Source organism: Nicotiana tabacum, chromosome 2 (assembly GCF_000715075.1).
Source record: "Nicotiana tabacum cultivar K326 chromosome 2, ASM71507v2, whole genome shotgun sequence".
Lineage (NCBI taxonomy): Eukaryota > Viridiplantae > Streptophyta > Magnoliopsida > Solanales > Solanaceae > Nicotiana > Nicotiana tabacum.
This window is the reverse complement of record NC_134081.1, coordinates 88,006,480-88,030,870: the sequence shown is the minus strand read 5'-3', so window position 1 is coordinate 88,030,870 and position 24,391 is coordinate 88,006,480. Positions and strand designations below refer to the sequence as shown.

Sequence of the window (24,391 nt, the reverse complement as noted above, 5' to 3'; positions counted from 1 at the left end):
ACATGTAAAATGTAAGTCGGTGTACTTTTGTTGTTTTTTGGAGTTTCGGAATTTGGACTCTGTTCTGTGGCTAAAACTTCAAACCCCTGCTCTAAGAAAGAAGGGTATTTCATTTCTTAGTTGCAGTTGTGTAATAAAGTGTAAAAATGGGGAGGATATTTGTGGTGGATCTTGAAGGCAGAACCTACAATTGCAAATTCTGCAAAACCCAACTTGCCCTTTGTGATGACCTTGTTTCCAGGGTAAAGTCCGCCCTGTTTGTACCGTGGTTTTATATTTATATTTTGGCTACAACTAAAATTCTCAGCTTTCTTATGTTGCTTATTGCAAATGTTAGTACGTGTTAATTTAGAAAGTTTCAAATTCATAGCTGAAACTTCTTTAACTGTAACTCAACAACTTTTCTGTCTCATTGTGTAACTGTCAGCTTATTTGCTTTGCCGTGGTATATAAAATTGCTTTTGAGTTGAATTTTGCTGTTAGTACTTTAGTTTGCACGGTTAATTATGTCTGATGAAATCTCCTTTATGCTATTTGGTCAGGCTTTTCATTGCCCCAGGGGAAAAGCATACCTATTCAGTAATGCGTGAGTTCCTTCTAATTATCTTTTAACATTGGATTGATAGCAAGTCACTCTTGTCTATGAATCAATAATATGTTATTTTTACATTTGATTTGATTTAGTTTTCGATAAACCACCCTATGAGTGTCAAGTTGTGCTTGTTTTTTTAAGCTCATGTGACTGCTTCTGTTATCAGGAGAAAGTTGGTGTTCAATATATTTGGTACATCAGTAGGACGCAGTGGATAGAATAAGTTGAAAATGAAGATGTTTCCCCTAATTGGTTTAGTCTCACTTTACAATTGACAACCTGCTGCTCTATTTTCAATGAATTATGGGCAAGGCCATCATTTTTATTCAACACAATGCCATTTGTGACCAAGTATTTTTAAACTTGCGAAATTCCTTGTTCGGGCATATGTATCTCACTATCTTGAGCTAAATCCAAGGTTGCATTCTGATTTACATACATAAGAATAAAGACCAAGTATCAGCAGCCATTCGTTGGGGTTCTTTTTTGTTTTATTAACCTTCTTCTTTTGGTTTGTGGGGGATGGGGGTTGCGGTGTACAAAATTAGTTGTTGTAGAAAGGATGATAGCAAAGTACAAGGGGAGTTTGAAATTTAACCAAAAATGTACATCTAGATAAAAACGGCTATTGCAAAGAAATGAACTTGAGGCATGTAGGAGCTTTTCACATTTGAGTTAAGTTTCAATGACTCACAAGCATCAGCTAGTTATTATGTGCATTTGAGCACGGCGGTTTGGCTTAGGCCACATTTTGACACAAGTGTTGCTCAGTTGTATGAGGTTGCTACATGTTAGGCATGTATGTTTGCATTTCTTCTTGCCCATCTATCTTCAATAATTGCGCTTCCCTGGATTAGCCTGCCTGTCTACATTATCATCAACATCTGTAGTTCAAGTGTTCATTATTGACGTCATTAGTTGTCCAAATTATTGGGCTATCAACCTAGGAAGTCAAAAAGAAAGATAATGTAGCATGTTGCATTGAATTCTGTACTTCTATTGCATGGTTTCTATGTGTAGGATGAGTTTTTTGAGGGGTTGTACTTGGTGGAAGATCACTTTGCTTCCTTAAAGATGTTGCTATTTTTAAAGCCTATTTTCTCATAGGAAGCTAAGCTGAATCGTCTTTCAGCTCTCAAGATGGTTGTTCAATTAGGGGTGGAATGAATTAGTTCATGTTAGGATTGGGAAGCGATCACTTTCCAAGGACAGTTTATCTTGAGAACTCCAAATTTTCAGATTCACATCAAAGACATCTAGTTCGATGATCTTCTTTATTTTGCCTTCTTCATGGTGCAGTATATGTGTGTTGTTAGCACCAATTTTTTAGTTTTTTTATTTTCCTGTGCAGCCCGATCATATTATTTTTCTCCTCCAGTATATGTGGAACTTTTCACCTTTCTGTCTGTCTATGATTCAGGGTAAATATAACTTTTGGACCTCATGAGGAGAGGATGATGCTTTCTGGAATGCACACAGTAGCAGATATATTTTGTTGTTGTTGTGGGCAGATTGTTGGCTGGAAATATGTAATTTCTCTTCTTCCTTCTACTTCTTTGTTCCCTCTAATCCCCTCTCGTTGGCCCTGACGTAGAGTCAAAACACATGACCATGGGAATACACACATAAATAAAATGGAGGGAAACGGTCCCTCCTGCATTCCATACACACGTTCTGTTGTGCAGATAAATAATATACACACACTGCCAGTGTAAAGAATTGTTACACTATCACTGCACTTTAATCTATCGTTGTAGGTAACCTGCCTTATTTTCATGTACATATAGTTATCTGATAGTGTAAAAATTCTTTTATACTGTCAATGTATTTAAACTCAAAGAATATACATACAATGGTAGTTTCGCTGGACTTGTTAATGACTAGTATTTGGTGCATCTTTCACACAGGAGGCAGCCCATGAAAAAAACCAGAAGTATAAAGAAGGGAAATTTGTCCTTGAAAGGTTTATGTCTCTCTTTATTTTTTTTCCGCAAAATTATTTGTTCATTCACATTAACATTTGCACCTTAAAAATGGTATTCACACTTTCAATGTTCCCTATATAACATTTATATGCTGTTGATAACAGAGGCAGGATTATTGACGGAGTTGACTCTGAGTTCTATATTGATACTCGTCCAAGCATGAGTGATGCTGAAGACGCATAACCTTGGTTTTCCGTTGTACCTAAATATAAAAATGATAATTCTATGGTTGTATCTTGTAGGACTTATCCAAAGAACGATTGTATCTTTGTCGAAGATCTCCACAAGTTTATGGATATAGAAAAGAAGTTGCTGCACAAGTTTTTTTTTTTATCTGTTAAATAAGTGATGTACCAGTCAATCCGCTGTCTATCTCTAATGGTGTGATTTGCTTTCTGGCCATGAGTGATGACTGTCAATTTCAGATGGCGTAAAATCTTAGAGCTTTCTTGAAGATAAATGAGGTGTAGCTATATCTTCTGCCTTGAAGCTTGAATATGAACCTAAAATTTGGAGTTAATGCTAAATTCTTGAGATGCATCTAATCTATGATATGTCAGTCAAGTGGTCTGGAATTTATGCTTCTTGTTTTTGTATGAGTTGGTCTCCTTCGGGGTAGGGGTAAGGTCTGCGTATACACAACCCTCCCAGATTGGGATTTTACTGCCTCGTTGTCGTTGTTGTTGTTTTTGTATGAGTTGGAAGGAATAACTACATGCACCTGTTAATACTTATCTTAGAAATTTAGAAACGTCTTTAGCACTTAGCACTGTGGCCAGATGTCTCTAAATAGGCTAGCACAACTTTGTCACTGCTATGTTAAATGAATTTAATTACTGTACGTACTAAATACTTTGATGAGAAATTGCAATTATTATTTTAATCGTTAAGCACGCTTCTCTAGAACAATGTAAAGCTATTTAATCCCTCCTGTTATTTTATCAATACTTTCTCATTTTGTCTTTCATATCCCCAATTTATTGTCTTTGATATCCCCATAAAATATATTTTTTGAAAGGTGAAATTAGTAAAATTCATTGATAAAGGAAAAAGAAATATACAAACTTTTTTTAGTTGTTGATAAGCAAAATAAAAGTACAAAGAAATTAATTCATACATGTACATCATAAATGCGTAAGAAAGTTAAACTAATATGACAATAAAAATAAAAGCTTTACTAAAAAGAAAAATAAAAGGAAAAGATCATCTTATTCTTGCTTATACCCAACTGATAGTCCTAATACAATCATCTGAATCTTTCCAATTGAAGTTTTGAAAAGCTTTACCTTGAAAGCTATGCACAATATTTGGCACCATATAATATCTTTGTCACTTGACTTTTGTTATATGTTCATTTATGTCATCTTCGTGCAAACACATGCATACTTCCGAGTTTCAGCCGGTCTCATTGTCGGAGGTAAATAACACTAGCTCTTAATTATTTACATCTTTTGATATGTCCTTAATTTTTATATACCCATCAGAGTGCTTAACTGCAACATTATAGAAAAATATTACTCCACTCAAGTCAGAAGTGAAGAAATTTAAGAAAAAGAATGACAATTTAAGTTGCAATCATTTGTTTGCACATAAACACATAGGAACAACAGTGAAAATATTAAATTCTATGATTTTGTAGCAATATCTAAAACCATCTTTATTTCGAATTAACCAAATCAATTAATAAAGAAAAAAGTAGGGAACAGGAGAATGGAGGAAGAAAAGAGATAAATTTTGAGACCGTAAAATTTCTTTTTATTCCATTAAAAAGGAATATGAAAAGTTGGCATTGTAATGCATGGATTTAAGTTTTTTATTACAAGGTATGAGAAAGGTTTGAGTAGAAATAGTTCTGAAATTTTATTATTTCATTTGTTATAATTTTCATTCTTGTTGATGCATGAATTTTAAAACTATTTTGCAGATTCAAATGATAGTTTTATCTGAAAAATATCCATGTGTTAAAGTAATACATTTAGAAGTGCAAGGAAACATCAAGGAAGCAGAAGCACATAAAATTTAAGTTTTTAAAATACTAACTCCTTTATGTCAGTCCCAAAGTTCTCTTTGAACAATTAAAAAATTCTGAATTTTAAAATAGAAGTATTTCAAGGATGTAAAACATGTAGTGTATTTACTTGTCCCAAAAGAAAAGGATAGAATTCTAATATACCTTAGCGTAGATTTTTTTCGCTCCATTGACATTGACATAGTGATGGCCCAAACCATGATAAGCAGAACAAATTTATTGCAAGAGAAGCCATTTCAATGCCTTGTTAACGTGCACTCCGACTTCGGCTCTTCTTGCATATGTATATTTCTCCAAAAAGTTTTGTAACTCTCCAAAAATAACTCCTTGGACATGGGAAAATGAAACATTTTTTTGCCTAAATGCTTAGAATTTTTGAATTTTTTAAATAAGATAAAGGGAAATATGAGGGGAAAAGGCAAAAAAGGAGAGAAAAAAGATAATTGAGTTTCTTGGCCAAAGAGAGGTGCCAAGTCATCTTTTCAATTCTCCTTATATATATATATATATATATATATATATATATATATATATATATATATATATATGTGTGTGTGTGTGTGTGTCAAACATCTTCATTCATGCTGTAATATACTACTCGCAGTAAGAAGGGATGTGTACAAGAGAATAGTCCTAAGCACTTAATTGCTTCCCCAAAAAAAATAGATGATAAAAAGAGGGAGATGAACATGAAAAACATATGCTTAAAGAGAATTTAATAAGCATCACGATTGCCCTTCGTGCAGAAAATATGACAATAATGACCTGCAAAGTAAACGGAAATTAGCTTCTTGTTCTTGTTTCACATCTAATCAAACAATGCACATTAGAGTTTGATGAGAGGTGATGCATTTCCTCCCAATAATGAACTTTCGACCCTATTTCAACTTGCTTGGGATTGAAGCATAGTCATTATTGTTGGATGACCTTTGGCCCCACAAAAATTGACAGTTCTATGAACCTTTTGTTATGCAACATAAATAATATACATTCACGGGCAGTTTTTCTGGATTTTCTTCTTTTTGCTTTTCGCGTTATGCATCTAGTATTCGAAACTTAATTATTGGCCAGGCATATTTGGGGTCGTGCCATGTAAGACCCACTAAAGGGAGAAATGCTCTCTGCCATGAGTTTTTTCATTCTCAAAACTTGAACCATGAGACTTCTGGTAAAAGGCGGATGAATCATATTTATCCTGACTCACTCCTTGGTGGTAAGTGGTAACATCCACAGGCAGTTTTCCTGTAACTTTTTTTATTTTAATCCTTTTCTCCCCCTCTTTTCTTTGGATTATTGATGGAGCTCACTGTAAAGCCCCGTAAAATTTTACCTAAAATCTGAGATTTCGTGGTGCCGAGGTAGACTAATATATTTGAGGGTGTAGAAGCTCGCCACAGTATGGACTTTTTGGGTTGAACAGTACATTGGGGAGTTGAAGAAAAATTATTGCAGAACAGGGCATTTCTACGGTCCATTATGCGACCGCAGAACTACCCCGCGGACCGCAGATCCGCAGCGGAGTGAAGTAGAAAAATAGGCCAATTTTGAAGGTCGTTTTGCGGTCAACTATGCGACCGCATAATCGTTTTGCGAGCCGCATATTCGTCGCAGAACCGGCAAGAGAAAACTTCGGAAAGAGGTTCTGCGGTCCATTATGCGTTCGTATAACTGATCTGCGGACCACAGATCAGTCGCAGACCTGTCCAGGCCTGCCCAATTTTTGGGGCTATTCCTGCGGTCCCCTTTGCGGACTGCATAATCGTTTCGCGATGCGGTCGCAGACCCAACTTCGTAAAATTTAAGTTTTGGAAAATTTTACCCGATCCTATTTTTATAAAAACAACTTTGGGGTTATTTTGGTTGGTTTCAAAAGCTATTTTAGAGAGAGTAGGAGTGTTCTAGAGAAGGATCAAGAAGCTCCCACCATCCTACTAATCATCCCTTGCTCAAGCCTTGGAATTTAACAAGGAAAGCTCTCAAGGTCTCCTTCTAAGAGGTAAGGCTCTATTCCCCAACTCTCAACTTTGGAATTGGACTGAACATGGGTAATGAGAGACATGAATCTGGGGTTGAAAGTTAGTCAATGTGCATGCATGTGCTAAAAATAGTGGTATGGGAATTGTTGAACTGATTTGGGCGAAATATGGACTTGGGAATTAGTTGTGAGATGAAGGATTCCCATTCTAGGGCCTTGTGGTCTAAATTGCACACCTAGTGTTTGATAAAATACTCAAATAAGCTGAACCTACGAATATTTTTCTAATTGTGGTTCAAATTTGTCATGTCTCTAATAGATTGAAGTCGCTAGGATTTTCGGAGCGTTGTAGTAATTTAAGAAAAGCTCAAGCGAGGTATGTTGGCTAAACTCCTCTTGTAAAAATCGAATTCCATGATGTCCTCATAAGTTGCGATTATGATTGGCTCAATTTCTTATTTCCCATGTTCCGAGTCCTTCCTAATAAATTTGATTATTCTAAAATAAGTGTTGTGTTAAAATAGGTATGTACTCAAAATATGTTCCAAATGTTCCCATCATATCATGATTCCCTCCGAGAATGAAATCTAGTATGACCAATGTATTAAAGGTGTTGTGATTCAAAAATCACGTTTCAATTATAAGTTAGTATATGCCTAATTGTGGAAGAAACACTCAATGTGAGTAAGACTTGTATCGCTCATATATACACTTAAAGTTTTGATTTGAAATTCTCTTATTGTTGATAAACCGTGATGATGCTTGAAAGTTATAGAGGTGAGCATGAAATATGAAATACGGTCGACATGCCGAGAATGATATTATAATTGTGGCCACTAGTGCCAATGAAACGGAAAGATGTGTGAAAGATTATGAAATAAGTTGTAAATCCTTTAAATAATAAATGTTTTGGGAGTATCGTTTACTCACCGAAGAAGGGAAGGTCGAAATAACCTAACCCCAAAACTACACATGCCGGTGTAGGAGTGATTGAGGAGTAAATCCCCGTGTTGATGTAATAAGATTGTTTCCCCTTATATGTGATGAAAATGATGTGTTGAGATATTTCCATTAAAAGGGATGAGATGATTGCTAGCGGGATGTGATGTGATGTCGACCCACACGGCATTGTGGTGAGACGGCTTAGTCGATCGGGCTGAGACCGTACACCATGCCGCGAACATGGTGGTGTTGTGAGTGGATATCTCGGAGTGAGATGGCTTAGCCGATCGGGCTGAGATCGGACTCCGTACTAAAAGTACGGTGGTGTATCGGTACTAAAAATCTCCCAACTTAAAAATGTTGAATTCTACTTGAAACTTACCTTTCTCTTAACTTGACACTTTAATGTTGTTTGAGGCCCCTATTGATTCCATGTTTCTTTCTCATTTTACTGTCACTCTTTCTATTGAGAAGGTGTTTAGTCTTACATACCAGTACTATTCTATATGTACTAACGTCCTTTTTACCTGGGGCGCTGCATCTTTAATGGATGCAGGTGGTTCCACAGCAGGCGGCATTGATCAGTGATAGCAGTACACCCTCTCCTCAGCTGACTTGGTGAGCCCCACTTCTTATTGGAGTCTTGTATCTTTTGTTCTTTATGTATTGTGTTTTGAGGTATAGGCGGGGCCTTGTTGCCGGCACTATCATAATACTATTTTGTGTCCGTTAGAGGTTCCGTAGATATAGTGTGGGTTGTATAGTGGTGTTTGAAAAGTCAAACTAGAAATATTGTATTTGTATCACATATTTCCACTTCTAAATTATGAATGTGTAATGTAATATTTTGGAAAATCTTGAATGAAATTCTAACAGTAATGACATTTGGATTGTTCATGTAACCCTCTTATTGTCAAATTAACGGAATATATCTTTACTCTATTCATGGTTAAGGTCAGGTAGGAAACATCTAGCAGACTTGCTTGATCGGGTTATCTCGGTTGAGCACCGATCGCGCTCCCGAGGTTGGGGCGTGACACGGACAATCTGAATTCTGTACTGAAACTCGTCCAAGCATGAGTGAAAATTCTGTGGCTGTATCTTGTAGGACTTCTCGAGAGAACGATTATATCTTTGTCGAGGATCTCCTCAAGTTTGTGGACATAGAAAAGAAGAAGTTGCTACATTAGTTGTTTTTTTAATCTAATATGATTCACTAAAGTTAATGCCTTAGTCATACAGCCTGCCTCATAATGGAAATAGCAGGTTTGATGAAAATAATGTTTTTTTTTTCTATTTAGGTATTGATCGATAAAAAAGAGTTAACGTAAAAAAAATAAAAAAGTAGATACGTTGCTTTGTCCTTAAGTTTTACCATGGAGATCAATCTTTCGAAGAATTATTAGAATCACTTGTGGCCAGATGGCTATTGCTTATAGTACTACTAGTTTATATCTCAAAATCTTACTCCACTTCTACCCCTTATATAGTTGATAAGTTGAAGAAAGGAAATTTTCGGCTAAACATTTGAAATATATTAGATGTTATTTCTTGGAGAAGAAAAAATTGTAAAACTTATAACATTGTTTATGTAAAACAATTTTCAGCAAGCAAATTAAGCACATGTATGACTTTTGACTTAGAGTTAATTAAATTGACATTGAAAAAAAGAAAGAAAGGTTCCAACTTGTCCTTATACTATTCAAAAATGCTTAAATTTGACTTCCATTCCACTTTTGGTTCAGACATACTTGAAGCTTCGTCCTGGGGTCAAGAGTAAAAATACAGTAGGATAATATTACACCATCAAGTATAAAATACAGGAAGGTAATATTAGATCAAAAGTTTAACGGGTGCGAAGTTACTCGGTTTAAGAGAGTACAAGAGAGTTTTGATCATTTTTCTCATTAGGAATGTACTCATCCATACTTTAGAAAAAAGAATTAAACTATATACACAAATAATGTAATTTGTTTTTACAGTATTAAAGTATTTTAACCTAATATAATAGGTTAATTTTAAACCATAACCAATTACTCCACAAGTTAAATAAACTCCAAGTAGAATATGTACCATAGTCCGTAAAGTACAACTTCTAGTTCAGAATATGCTATGCACTTTGACATGAAAGAGGATTTATAGATCTATACTATAAAATGTGAATTATGGGCTTGAGTGTGTTGGGCTACATCCAGATCCTCTGACGAAACGGGTGAAGTAAAATCGTTTCCTTCTCAAAACGCAAGAACAAAAAGGATATCAAAATTCACAGGTCTAATCCTCTGAACCAAATCCCAAATCCGAACAAGTTGCTTTTCAATCTGCAGATTTTCCGATATATTGATCGCAATTCTCGTTAAACCTTTTCTTCGTAATCTCTTGCTTGCTTTTTTTTTTTTTGGCCTATTCCAATTTTGGTTATCTCTGTAAAACGATAACGAAGAAGAAGTAAACCAGAAGCCAATGGGAAGCCGGAAGTCTTCGTCCAAGAAAAAATCTTCCAAAAAGAAGAGGCCCAAAATTTCCTCTAAGGTCTCCTTTTTTCACTCTCCTTTTCTATGCACACACAGACACATTAATTCACATTCTCCTCTTTTGCTCAGTACTCATTATGTATAATGTTCTTCGTTTTACTTAATTTGCTTTTTTAGGGCTTATATTTTTCTGTTTACTGAATTAATTTAGTGTAATGTGATGCAATATTTGCTGGTGTCCTCTTATAATGATGCTAACTTTTAGGTCTTTTCATGAGTGTATTACGTCAAGGGATGGAAAAACTTTTTTTTTTTTGGGGGTAAACTGGAAATAAAAAACTTCTGCTTTTGCTAAAAATAGATATAAAACTGTTTTCCAATGAATAAGGATCAAAAAGCAATTAATAGGCTGTTTTGTTTTTGGGTACAGTAGCTATATGTATTAACATGACTAAATTGGGAGAATAAGTGCTATATGGATTATGTTGATGCAAATATGTTACATATGTTAAACTACATTTATAAACAAATCTTTAGTTTAGTGAGGATTCACGTGATATAGTTCATGCGGGAGTGTAAAGTCACATTGCATAGTCATTCTGAATTGCCATAGTTTGTTGACTAGTGGAATAAATCTAGAGAACTAGCTTGTCTAATCCGATTAGTACTCTTCATTAGAAAAATATTTACCTGCAATTTTTAATACTCATATCTAAGAAGGCGTCATAGTAACCATGGTAAAACAGATATCTAAGTAACCATGGTAAAACAGATATCTAAGCTCTTGTTTAAATATCTTTCTTGGTGTTTCAATTTGTAATTCCTTTAACTGACACAGGAAAGAAAGAATTATGAAAGACTTACTAGCAAGCAAACGTTGTCACCTCTTTATTGAAAAAAATTTAATAACTAAAATATCCATAGTTACTTTAATGAGAAATTGCAATTATCTCTTTAATTATAATAGGCATGCTTCTCTAGGACAATGTTAAGCTAATTAATATGTGCTGTTTTCATATCAATACTTTCTCGTCTTGTCGCTGGCATCCCCAATTTATTATCCTTTATTATACATCTTCATGTGTTGTGTGGTTAGATACGGAAGAGAAAAAGCAGAAGAAACAAATCCAAGAAGTTTTCCAGTTCTGAGGATGACACGTCATTTTCTGCTTCCTCCGATTATTCTAGCAGTCCACAGTCTTTGTCCTCCAGTTCAGAGGGTGATTATAGTAGGAAAAGTCGTAGGCACTCACGTGATGTTAAACACGTGAAGAAAAGAACTCGGAGAAGATCCTCAAGCCGAGATGTCAATGAGGGTTCACCCCTTGTAAAGAAAAGAAAAAGGTCAAATAGAAAGAGTCTTGATTATGGGAGGAAAGTGCAGAAGAAGAAGCGACGGAGACATACTAGTATTAGCTCCAAAAGCAGTGATTCGAGAAGTTGTTCTAGTTGTCGATGTGAAACTAGTATTAGCTCCAGAGGTAGTGATTGTACTAGTGGTAGTGAGGATATTGATTTGAAGAGTCCCAGGATTAAGTCAAGAAAAGGGATGAAAGAAAAGAGAATTTGTAATGAGCCAAGCATTGAAAAGAGGAGTGGAAGTAGGGGGCCAACTTGTTCTTCATGTAATCATCAATCATGTTCTTGTAATACTACTCACAGTGGGAAGGGATATGTGGAAGAGAATAATCCTAAGCGCTTAAGATCTGTTATTACTGTTCCAGAAAAGACACACGAGAAAGAGGGAGACGAACAGGGAACAGATATGCTTAAGGAAGATATTTTGAATAAGCATCATGATTTCCCTTCCTGCAGAAACCATGACAATAATGACCTGGAAAGTAAAAGGAAATTAGCTTCTTGTTTCTCGTCTAATCAAACAATGCAGGTTGAAAATTTGATAATAGCTGATGCAGTTCCTCCCAATAGTGAAACTATTGGCCCCACAAAAGTTGGTGGTGGTATAGATACTCATCCAAATAAAGTCAAGGAAGTAAGTCACAATAATGGAGGTGAGAGTGTGGTTTCTGATAGTAATGCTAATTCATGTTTCGAGGATCTTGAGACTCTCTTAAGGAAAAAAGCATTGGAGAACTTGCAGAAGTTTCGTAAAGAGCTTCAAACAAATTTGAAATCTGGTGCCAAGGAAAAGAAGAATGACAGTGATGTTAATCAGTTATCCCCTTCAAGGACTGAGGTTGCACCGTACAAGTCCCTGGAGCAGGAAAATAAAGAGGGATTGGCTTTAAATCAAGTTATAGGATGTAGAAGCAAGCTTGTAACTAATAAGGAGTTTCCTCATTCCACTAAGATTGAGATAAGTACTCCAGTCGAAAAGAACAACAGAAAAGGAACTGGATACATTAAGGAGAGTATTACGCAACCTTCTGATAAATCAGCGCTCTCACAGAGTCTAGAAAAGGAGGACCATACCACTGCGCCACTTCATATCGATGAACCGGAACCTGGTAAACCATCATGTAGTACCACAGTACAGACATATAAAAAGGAAGATCCATTGGCTTCCAAGAGAAACATAAATAAAACACCAGATCCTTTGAGACCTGGAGTTCTTAGCACCGGGACCAGCGATAACTTAGGCATGGGAGCTGTTAATGCCAGTATCTGTCCTAATGTAGAAACCACTTCTGGTGTCAGATCCACATCTGAAGGACTTACTTCAAAACACCAGCCAGATGGAACCAAGGATGGTTCTCAGTTCGAACAAAAGACCATGTCTGTAATGAGGGGTGGTGAAATGGTACAGGTATTATAATCGTTTTCCATTATTTGTGCATGTCAGGCGGGGATTTTCCAACTTCGGGTTGATAAATAATCCTACAAGTAAATAAATCTCGCCCTGTTTGGTTTAGATTCTTTAAATTGTTTCTGATTATTTAAATGATTAAGTATGAGAGAATTGATAGAAATTATTAGTTTAATAGGTAGTAATTAGCTCTGACTATAGAGTTCTTTTAGCAATAGTGGGGAGCAAACTGATTAAACCAAAAAACTGATTTAGTTTAATAGTTATAGTAATTAGCTCTGACTATAGTGTTCTTTTAGCAATAGCCAAACACTGATAGTGGGGAGCAAACTGATTTAACCAGGTAAAATAATCCTAAGCAAACAGGCTTTGTATTTGGTTAATCTTTCAAGAAACAGCTTTGTTCTCTCTCCCAGACTTAATATTTTTAATACATAATGATTGATCCTTTCTTGTGGGCAGTCCCTGTTGGAAATTCATTACTAGAGATAAAACTTGCATATGTTTTCATATTTCTCTAACCTCTGCCAAGCATATCTGATAATATACGTGCTTTGTTGTATTCGGGTTTTTGGTCAACTCTTTTGCACCCCGGTGGCACACCCTTGGCTAATTTCTGATTAACTTACTTTACATTCTTTTAATTAAAGGGAAGAAACAAATATGCATGCAAAGTCTCCATTTTTTGGGACTTTTGATTTTTTTTCCTTACTAGTAGAGTTTCTATGAGAGTCGCTTGAAGCACGTCTTTATCTCATAAAAACGCAGCTCTCAAGTGTAGATGGACTGATGAGGGGAAGTTTAATAGTTAATGTCTTTACATAGCTTGAGTATTGTTACCATCCAAATACCTGTGAGACATTTCTAACATGTTTCAATTCTAATTTGTTTGATCTCATCTTCACATGGTGTATGACTGTGTGTTGGCCAGGTAAACTACAAGGTTTACATCCCTAAGAGGGCTCCTGCTCTAGCCAGGAGACAACTCAAGCGGTGATGTGAGGAGGTACAATTTTCGTGCCATTTGGGTCCTTTTTTTTATTCTTAATCAAATTGGCTTGCTGCAATGTACTGAGTCAGGACTTAGGTGCTAGTTAGCTGAATTTTGAAGTTCCTGAGATGACTACACTGCGAATGCTTGTGTATCAAAGATTATTGAAAACAGAAAAAAACTGACGGACAACGATATCTTTAGTCAAGTGTGTCTTGAACAGAAAAAAGAATAAAATTTACGCATCACATTGAAGCTCTCTTACTTCCTGTTGCGTTATTTTTTTCAATGAAGTTAATCCCTTTCCACAATTATTGTAAACGGATTTCAGAGAGGTTATTTTCCCATCGGCCGCAGTCTACTAAATGTGTATTGAATTGTATTATTTAGCAGATCCAGTCCAAACTTTGGTTGACTCAAGGTTCCAGCGACACACTGGTGAAAGATTGACTGGTATATTTGATTGACTGAAACATCTCAACTCTCAAGTATTGTATTATTTTGATAGGGAGTAGAAGTGAGTTTTTGTGACTCATTTTGTCTAACAAACTGCTTTGTTTTTACAATTCGAGAAACTGCTAATACATGTATTATTATCATGAAAAATAATTATTTTTTGGTTTGTTTTAAATTGCTCTTCTTCTTATTGGTATTTTGGGTTTCCTTTCATGCGTCGTTGGCAAGCATAGGCATGAGATCAAGCAGCCAATAGTCTTACGTTTTTCCTTTCTGAAGGAGTAGTAGACTTGCTCAATAGCTAGCTTTTATCATTCTTATGTGAGGCAGTAGGTGACACACTAAAGTTAATAAATGTCGTTAATCAATGTTGTTAGCTTATTCTCAGCTAATTAAAATCGTAACAGTTATAGTCGCGAAATGGAAATATTCACCTTTGTTTGAAAAGAAAAATGATTATTGGTCCTTCCTTTTCAAAAACCTCCGGGATTGTACCATTTGTAGATGAAGCTTTGATAGCAGCAAAGTTATGAGCATTACATTTCATAACTTAAATATGAGAATGTCACATGTATTCTAACGTCTAAACATTATCCTTTACAAAAAGCAATGTATACAGATTAAATAGCCGACTAACTTGGGAACTTGAGGTAGTCCCTCTTCACGCAACCTTCAGCAAGTACGAATTCTCTGGTGGTTAGCGAAGCAGGTGTTTTTATACTTTTAACAAGGGTTTCCAAGCCTTGTCCAGATAAACAAAGATGAATAATACATTTAACTGGCCATGCATTGCTTTCAAAAAGTTAATGACATGCAACGTTCAGTCAGTCCCTCAATACATCAGAAATTCACAAAGTTCCTCAACGTTACAAAAATCAACCTTTGTTTTCTCTTCTACTGCTGCACGGTCATTTTTTTAAGCCACTTATGCAAGCCCAGTCATCCATCTTTGAAACTGTAATGTTCTCCAGGTACGGTGAATACCTTTCTAGGATACGAGGAATCTACAGAAGATTATTATCACTCAGAAAAACCACTAATGCAAATATTGCACTTGGTAAATCTAATTCTTTTCTATTTTCAAGGCAACAGTAGTTCAACATAGAAATCATGAGTTCATGCATTTCTCTTTTTCATTTTTGGTGCAAAGAACCGTTGGTAGGTGATGCAGAGTAACTACTAGACACTGTAAGATTTACAGGGGTATTGTACTTGTAAATTTTAGATACCAGCCCTGTTTGGGTGCTGATGAATAAAAATGTTTGTACAAAAATAAAAAATATAAGTAAAATCAAAATAAAAAAACCCAAGTCTTTAGTAAATCTAAATCTTTTGTCTTGTTTCACAAGAATAAAATACCAGAGAATATCTACATGCATAGGTGTACTCTCATTTTTATGAACAGGAAACGTAATTCTATCACGTACTCGTAGATTAGTTTTGTTAAGCATTTAACTATTTGTAATTTCATCCCCACGGAAAAAAAAAACCAAGGGATGAGTGGAATAAATGGGAGGAAATTATTGAGAATCATTAAAGGCCTGTTTGGAAAGCCATCCTGTAATTGGATTTAGGTGTAACTGGATGTAATTATACAGTTTTTGCATGTTTGTCTGACCAAGTAATTACATGATCAACATGTAATTGAGGGGGTGTAATTACACTCTACAATTCTCAGGGAAGAGCTGAGAATTGTTGGTAATTACATGGTGTAATTACCAAGTTATTTTTTGAATCTCTTTTATTTTCTTTTTATTTCTATTCTTTTTTTCTTTTTCTTTTTCTTTTTTAACTTTTAAAATTCTTTTTTTTCAAATATTATTTTTTTACATTATTTAATTTTTATTTCCTTATTTCTTATTTCTCATTTCCCAACTTTTACTTCACGTGTTTCTACAAAATTTCTCATATTTTGTTTCTTTCTTTTATTTTTCTATAATTTGTTTTATTCTATTTAGCTATGTTATTATTACAACAACAACTTTTAATTTTTGATAATTGACATATTTTTTTTAAAAATATCTATCTTAAATGTCAAATTTAATTTTATTTACAAAGGCATATATTTGTTAAATCTTAACTTTTAATTTTTAATAATTGACTTTATATTTTTACTTTAATCTAACTGTGTCATTACACTTGTGCAACCAAACAATACACTTATAATTACACTGTAATTATATTATAACAAACAAACAGGTCGTCGTAATTACAATAATGTGTAATTACTACCCTAGTAATTACTCTAATTCCAATTACCCGGTAGCTTTCCAAACAAACCCTAAGCATACACGTAAAATTCAGGAACTAGATATGGGTATTAAATTACTGAGGATCATTAAACCAAGAATCATGCAATTGAAAATCGAGGAACAACAAATAGAAAAAAGAGTTATAGAACCTCTGACTAACAAAAAGATTGTATAGTAGGGTAGTGTTATATACATGCTTTTCTCTTATTGTTTGATATGAAAGAGAGTTGCAAACTTCAGACCCCCCAATAAGAAAGGGATATAGTATACGGCGTTAGTTACTATTTTTATGGAATAGATGGCGGTGTTACTTTTTATAGTATTGTCTCATTCTTTGTTGTTACCAGAAAATCAATTATCAAATGTTCCCTCAAGCCTTGCTCTGTACAGTTCGATTAGGTAAATGGTAGAGTAATTATAAGAATGGCCATACCTGCTCAGATATGATCCCTGAAAGAGCAACGGTTGAACCAGGCTTTGCATAGGACACAATCTGATCTGCTAACTCAAGCAGAGGATTCAATAGTATGTTTGCCACAACGACATCATATTTTCCCCTCTTATTTAAAACTTCTGCATCATAGGCAGTTTCACCAATGTCCATACTTGAATCAAAATCTGCAGAGGGAAGACTTCCTTTGCCAGGAACAAGACTTAAAAGCAACTTCTCATGTCCAATGTTGTTTATAGTAGCATTATATCGAGCAGATGTGATTGCCTGGGGATCTATATCAAAACCAACTGAAAAGGTTGCACCAAACTGCACATAAATATTTGACAATGGAAGTATTTAGCAACACCATGATACAAAGCTATTCCGAAGTTGATAGCATCTGGAAACCTTTTATCGAAGTCATGTACAGTGACATGAAAAAAAAAAGAAAAAAAACTATGCATGATGTATTTTCAGAAGGAAATCAGATTTAAGTTGTGGACGAAGTTGTTATAGACCATGAACTTAATGGAATCTCCTAGGAAGTAAGAATTTTGATTTTGATTCAGGTCAATTTATCAAGTTATACTTCACAGGATACTTTATTTAGAATTTTATTTTCAAAAAAATCAAGTTGTAGTTCAAAGTGCCAATGTTTGTGCTTCTCCAACTATTATATTGAATCAGCTAAAGGTGAACATCTTTTCTCTTCCAACTTAGATCCAATACAAGACCAAAACTTGCTCAATCAATCTTCTCAACTTCCACCCACTTGTGAAAAATGCAATTAAAAGGCTAAGGGAAGTAGTTCCCCAGAATTGAAAGAAAGAATCAAGCCCCTAAAATCCCAAAAATGATCCTGCAATAAAAGCAGGAAATAGGAGTTGAAAATCGTTCCTTATCTACTTTGTCACCTTTCCCAACCCCAAAGTCTAAATTCAATACATTGTCTTTTGCCACCAGCTATCACCACCCTTTCCATCACTCCATAATTCAAAGGATTTAGTTTGTACCCACATTTCCGCTATTCAAGTTTCAGAAGTTTTGAGGTTCATCGAGCTTTTTGTGTACAACTTTGTTCCATTAAGCATGTTATAACACTAGCATAATCAATTCTTTTGACAGACAGAGTAGCAAGGCCTGGATTCAGTGAATAAAGGATCAGTTTTAGGTGGAGCTCTGATTTATAAAGAATTAGTTCGTTAGCAGCTTCAACGGCAATATTTTGAAAGAAAACCAAGTACCTTAAGTGCTGCAATTGCTAGAACACCTGAACCAGTTCCATAGTCCAAGAAAAGTTCACCCCCTCTTATCAAATCACGCAGCAGGAGGAGACACAACTTAGTTGTTGGGTGCTCCCCAGTTCCAAATGCCAAGCCAGGATTTAGAATTATATTTGTAGCTTGAAGATCCTACAATTTAAGCACAAGCTCTTTATACATATACCTACAGATCATAAACATATATACACATATTTTAGACATGTATTAATTATTGCTTATGCAGGAAAGACGACAATGTGCAGACTCAGATTCATGACCGACAACCAAAAAATTAAGCAAGAAAGAAAAAAGAGAAGACCTCAGCATCACAAGAATATAATATTGGAAGTTCGATTGAGTATTAACATAATGCTTTGAACTGTGGGCCTGAGTGTAGAACCAGTTGTATCATGTGAATAGAACAAAGGGAGAGAGAGGTACAATCATACTGGAGGAGTTGTCCATTCAGGCACCACCCAGAGTCCATCAGAAACTTCCACGGGATGAAACGATTCCTGCAATTAGTTGATAATTTGAGAGATCTAAATTAACTCAGCTTGTTCACCAGTCACCAAGATGATAACTTGTGCAGCAAATATACACCATGACTTGGTAATAGAATGATGTCAAATGCTCTGTTAGCTTCCAAATGTGCAGTTGAAATTAAGAGGATACAGGAATCCACCCAGTATGGTAACATCAATTCATTGCATGCAAGCTTTCAATGGATTGGTAAAGAATCAACCCTTCCACTTCCCTTGTTATGAAGGTAACTCACTAAAACCCGCAAAAGTCAGGGAGATTTGCCAGGTTACTGAACAATTGGTTAAATGCCAAAGATAATCTAAAGGAACCTTTTAAGAGGAGAACCCTTATTAGATCATCTCCATTCTAACTTATGAGTCCATGCATGATGTTTGTATTTTCAAATGATATCAGAAATTTCATAAATAAGTAAACAAGAAACTTGGGCAATATTAGCCAAGGCATTCTCACTCAAAATGGTATAATTTTACTTTTTCAAGACTACTCATCGTCAGTTCATGCTTTTCAACAAGAAATAGACATGCTAAACAAGACAAACAATTTCCAGTTTCATGTTCATTTTTAATATCGTTGGTATAAACAGAAGATTTGGCAAGTAGCACATTTGACAATTTCCAAGTATTGACTATTGACTCAACTTGATCGCATGCCCATAAAGACCTCAAAGTTGGTAATTGATCACTATGACAAACAACATTTTGCAGGTTCCTATTAAGCATAGGGACAAAAGAAGATTTGACGCCTTTTCAAACCAGGCCTATTAGTACATCTACTTTGCTAGGCATATATATGCAGGCGGAAGATCAATAAATAATTTATTACGTCACTACACTACTCAATAGTCAATAGAAAAGGAAAGAATGTTGACCTGTGTAGCTTTTATCCAATCAGTGTGGTCATGCATCGCAACTTCAAAACTCGGTATCTTTTGCAACCCTATAGAATCAGCAGCAAGTGAAATACAGTCTTTCACATCTTTGCATACAGAAAAGATGGAAGTAATGATTATCTGCAAGGTTGGAGAAAGAGAAAAGTTAATAAATACAAATGAAAAGTTTGATAGGAACCAGTCAAACGTTGTACATCAACTACTGATTCTAACTTAAGACTCAAGATGATCTATTCAACATCATGTGACAGAAAGTTGAACAGCTCTGAGCACCTCAAACTGAAATTACCAGGAGGAGCAAGTTATGCCTACTAGTTCTGCAACAAGATGCATAATAAAGGATCAATACATGCATTGAGTTGCAAAGAGAAGTAAATTGCAGGCATACAAAAACAGACACAGAACAGAAAATGCCTTTGATGCGTCTTACTTAAAAGCAGCATTCATGAATAGAATAACGGACAATCTACCTCATCACTTCTCTCACTGCTTTCTTCTTCATCCACAGTAGTTGAACTGGCTCCGAAACATAAAAGAGCCTCTGAGAGCATATCCTGATAGTAAAAAAAAATAACAAAAATTGAAGTTCAAGTTCATTTTGATGTATGTTCTACACAATTTCTGCACTGTATTACATGTCACCGTACAATTAGGGATTAAGCAAGAACCACTAAAGTTCTACATTTTCGTAACACAACAACAGATGACATGGCATTTCCAATCTCTATATTTTCCTAATATTGTAATATGTACATGTCGCGTAGCAAATGCATCCATAGTCTTCAGCAGGAACTACATATAATTAAAAAAATATTGAAAAATATATATTATACTGCTTATAAAGGAGTAATGAATGTAGTGATTTTTGGCACTCTGCTGATGCGCTAACTTCAGCGTTCTCGTATGAACTTCCAATAAAGAAAAAGAGAGGAAAAAGTGAAAGTAATAGCCTTCTCAAATTCAACCGTTATCACCATAAGCACACAGCAGTTAAAGGATGAATTTTACAAAGTAATAATTCATCGTTATTACAATTTCACTTATATGTGCACACAAAAATACATCAAATCATGAACGAGCAGGAGAAAACAGTAAAATAAAAATGTTCACTTACAGCTACATCCTTTTGACAGCAAATGCGAACAGAAAGGTAAGGAGAAGTGAATGAATCACTAGCTGTAGACTCCGAAGAAGCAGACGATAAGGTGGAAATTTCGGCTACAGTCTGGATGTGCTTCCGATGCTGGTATCTTTCTTTTGAAAGCGCAGAATTGGAGTTCGGAAAGTGAATGAACGGAATTAACATGTGAACGCGGCGGATGGTGAAGAAACGACTGGTGATGATGCTAGTGCTAGTGTTAGTGCAGGAAAGGTGTTTGACGAAATGACCGCGAAGAGAACTTAATACCATTGTCATGGATTGAATATTTAGCTGTGTGTGTGTTATTTTTGCGCCATATATTATTTAACCGCGGATGTATCTTCCAGGTACGATTTTAGCAAAGTGAAAAAAAGAAGGTTTGCCTTTCTCTTTTTGTCCTCCGAATGAAAACTTTTTTCCAAAACTGCACATACACAATTTAACCTTCTTGTGTATATTTTTTGAATTTTTTTATCTAACTAGATATGTTTCAGCGTAAAGGAATGTTGTTACTACTTGATGGGGAGGGGAAGAAAGAACTGGCTCTGTAAAAATTTGGAAAAACTTTATATGACCATTTAAACATTGCAAATGGATTAACTATTATTCAAAATAAATACTCAAGTATGTATGTAAAGGAACACAAATAGTTGCTGAAAGTGATGCTTTTCCATTGCCTTTGCTGCCTACATTTATACAGTGGATTTGTGAATCCAAATCTAAGTAGATAAGTACAATAGATATTTATACAAGAGTTAGAATATCAGTAAAACTAGGACACTAATTGATAGCAATTTAAACTAACTGAATCACATGGATAATGAGAAGCTGTTATGATTTTGAATCCCTTTATCATGCCCCTGCAAGATGGGCTGGATGGAAAGAAGACCAATCTTGTTGACTTGTTGGAGGAACTGCCGCTTAGGCAGGGCCTTTGTAAGTAGGTCGGCTAAATTGTTCACCTGTTGGTATATATCGCACGGCAATTTCTCCCTTGGAAACTTGGTCTCGAACAAAATGAAAGTCAATGGCTACATGTTTCATCCTACTATGGAAAATAGAATTTTTACAAAGATAAGTAGCACCAATATTGTCACAATATATAACTGGTAACTTGAGCTGCTTTAGAGAGAGTTCACGAAGAAGATTAGAGAGTCAGTTCACTTCAGCCATTGCAGTAGCTACTGCATTATATTCTGCTTCAGTAGATGATCTAGCAATTGTACGCTGCTTTTTGGAGGACCAACTGATCGAATTAGAGCCAAGAAAAATTAAGTGGGCTCTGTAGACATGCGATCATCATGGTTGCCGGCCCAATCAGCATCAGAGAATGCTGTCAGGGACAAAGAAGAAGACTTCTTGAAGTGTAAGCCATAAGTTATAGTGTGCTTCAGGTATCGAAGAAGCCTTTTGACAGCCTGCCAATGCTTAACAGTTGGAGAGTGCATGAATTGAGCTAACTTGTTTATCGCAAAGCAAATATCTGGACGAGTGAGCGACAGGTATTGCAAAGCACCAATAGCTCTTTGATACTCTTTTGCATTTGTTGGAGCAGAGCCATCATTGAGAGACAACACTGATGAAGTAGATAGTGGAGTAGGCATCCCTTTAGCATCTAACATGTTGTGCTGTTCTAATATATCAGATATATATTTGTGTCGCGTCAGTAATAAGCCACCATTATACGGAGTAACTTCTACACCGAGGAAGTAATGTAGGCTGCCCAAATCTTTAAGAGAAAACCGAGAGGCCAATCTAGTAATAATAGAATGAACAGCAGACCTCGAGTACCCTGTGATAATAATATCATCTACATACACTAGAAGAAATAGCAGAGAGTCACCACAATGATAGATGAACAAAGAGTTATCAGAATAAGCATTAGTGAAACCACACGAAAGCAAGTAAGAACGAAGCTCCAAATACCAAGCACGAGGAGCTTGGCGTAGACCATAAATAGCTTTCTTCAAGAGGCAGACATGATCTGGAAATTAAGGATTCACAAAGCCTTGAGGTTATTTCATAAAAACAGTGTCATGAAAAGCACCTTGTAAAAAGGCATTGTTGATGTCCAACTGGTGGATAGGCCAACCAAAGGTGACGGCGATGGAGATAATAACACGGACTGTGGTATGTTTTGCTACGGGGCTAAATGTGGAATCGAATTCAAGGATTGGTCGTTGGGTATATCCTTTGGCGACAAGGCACGCTTTATAGCGCTCCACAGTGCCATCAGGATTGTGTTTAATTTTGAAGATCCATTTGCATCCAATGACATTATGATGAGGGGATGGGGTTACCAAAGACCAAGTTTGATTGCATTGTAGAGCATCAAACTCTACTTACATTGCATTACGCCAGTGAGGATATTGGCAAGCTTGACGATATGAACTAGGAGCTAATGGAAGAGGAGATGATCTTGTTGTGGCTAAATAATCAAAGACCTCTTTTGGTTTGAAAATATTGTTCATTGACCGTGTTACTGGTCGATTTTGGTTGGGTGATAAAGCAGACTGGTTAGTTGACATTGGTGGAGTTGTGGTTATTTGAGAAGTTGTGATTTGGGGATGAGTTGAGTCTTAAGGTTGAGATGGGCAAGTGTAGTTTCCAGTAGTGTTAACAGTAAGTGTTGGAATGGGTTGCGCAGAGAGTGAAGCAGGTAAAGGAGAAGATAAAGGTGAAGTAGTTACCTGGGATGGTGATACAAAAGGCTCATCACTGATCAAGGCAGAGTAATGGGAATCTCTGTTCATCGGCGCCGTATGTATTTCATCAGATAGGAGATCCTTGGAAGGAGTTTGAACTTCCCCAGTAGGTGGAGAAAATTCTGCAGGATGAATTACCCAGGGATCTAGTTGTGTAGGATTGACACGAGGTAGAGTAGTTTGATAGTTTTTGAAGGAAAATACCGACTCTACAAAAATGACATGGCGAGAAGAGTAAAATTTCTAATTTTGAGGGTCGTAGCAAATGTAACTGCTTGACATTTTTTCATACCCCATAAATACACATGGTTTTGATTTATTCTCTAAGTTGTGGCTTGTGTATGGCCTAAGCCATGGATAGTATAAACAACCGAAGACACAGAGTTTTGAGTGGTTGGTAGCAATGTTAAATAATGTTTGATAAGGTGATTTATTTTTGCGAATCGGTGAGGGCATGCGATTGATTAAGTATATGGTTGCTTGACATGCTAGTGACCAAAAATGAAGTGGAACAGATGCATGGTGTAGCAGAGTAAGAGTCGTCCCTATGATATGACGATGCTTTCGTTTAGCTGTCCCAACATGTTGGGGAGTGTTCGGTGGTCTGGTGAAATGTTGGATGCCCAGGAGACTAAGTGAAGAACGTAGGTGTTGCGACCAAACACACTCACGCAAGTATACGCGGTCGTCAAGTAATAAAGTGACTAAAAGTCGGATGTCGAACCCACGAGGACTTATGATTAACTATTAACTAAATTAGACTATCCCAATTATCTAAATAAGAATTAAATCTAAAAATATTTTATTCTAACTAATTAAATAAGAAAAATATAAATAATAAACTTTGAACAGAGAAAGAGCAGATTTTAATGATATCAATGTAATGAAAACGATCTAGGGTTATGGTCTATCTAACAATCCTATTGTATTCTTCAATTGAATTGACCGACTA

The 24,391-nt window shown here is 35.7% G+C and overlaps 3 protein-coding genes across 5 annotated transcripts; 2 read left to right on the top strand and 1 right to left on the bottom strand.

The window, feature by feature from the left end:
* Positions 1 to 3,113, top strand: LOC107778719 (protein yippee-like At5g53940). 2 transcript variants are annotated; one of them, XM_075235886.1, is made up of 5 exons: positions 1 to 242; positions 543 to 586; positions 2,013 to 2,121; positions 2,500 to 2,555; positions 2,820 to 3,113. In XM_075235886.1, the coding sequence occupies exons 1-5, from the start codon at positions 147 to 149 to the stop codon at positions 2,920 to 2,922; spliced, it is 408 nt and encodes a 135-aa protein (XP_075091987.1). In that variant the 5' UTR covers positions 1 to 146; the 3' UTR covers positions 2,923 to 3,113. The 2 variants fall into 2 exon arrangements, with proteins under 2 accessions (XP_075091987.1, XP_016454491.1); XM_016599005.2 differs by having other exon boundaries at positions 2,682 to 2,894.
* Positions 3,114 to 9,598: 6,485 nt separating this feature from the next.
* Positions 9,599 to 14,386, top strand: LOC107778718 (uncharacterized). 2 transcript variants are annotated; one of them, XM_016599003.2, is made up of 4 exons: positions 9,599 to 10,055; positions 11,094 to 12,764; positions 13,696 to 13,770; positions 14,149 to 14,386. In XM_016599003.2, the coding sequence occupies exons 1-3, from the start codon at positions 9,987 to 9,989 to the stop codon at positions 13,759 to 13,761; spliced, it is 1,806 nt and encodes a 601-aa protein (XP_016454489.2). In that variant the 5' UTR covers positions 9,599 to 9,986; the 3' UTR covers positions 13,762 to 13,770; positions 14,149 to 14,386. The 2 variants fall into 2 exon arrangements, with proteins under 2 accessions (XP_016454489.2, XP_016454490.2); XM_016599004.2 differs by having other exon boundaries at positions 9,600 to 10,055; positions 14,146 to 14,386.
* A 366-nt stretch (positions 14,387 to 14,752) lies between these two features.
* Positions 14,753 to 22,529, bottom strand: LOC107778717 (uncharacterized). The gene is made up of 7 exons (XM_016599002.2): positions 20,708 to 22,529; positions 20,064 to 20,147; positions 19,573 to 19,713; positions 18,608 to 18,673; positions 18,141 to 18,308; positions 16,897 to 17,223; positions 14,753 to 15,215 (listed from the first exon to the last, which is right to left on the bottom strand). The coding sequence occupies exons 1-7, from the start codon at positions 21,008 to 21,010 to the stop codon at positions 15,120 to 15,122; spliced, it is 1,185 nt and encodes a 394-aa protein (XP_016454488.1). The 5' UTR covers positions 21,011 to 22,529; the 3' UTR covers positions 14,753 to 15,119.
* Positions 22,530 to 24,391: the final 1,862 nt, after the last annotated feature.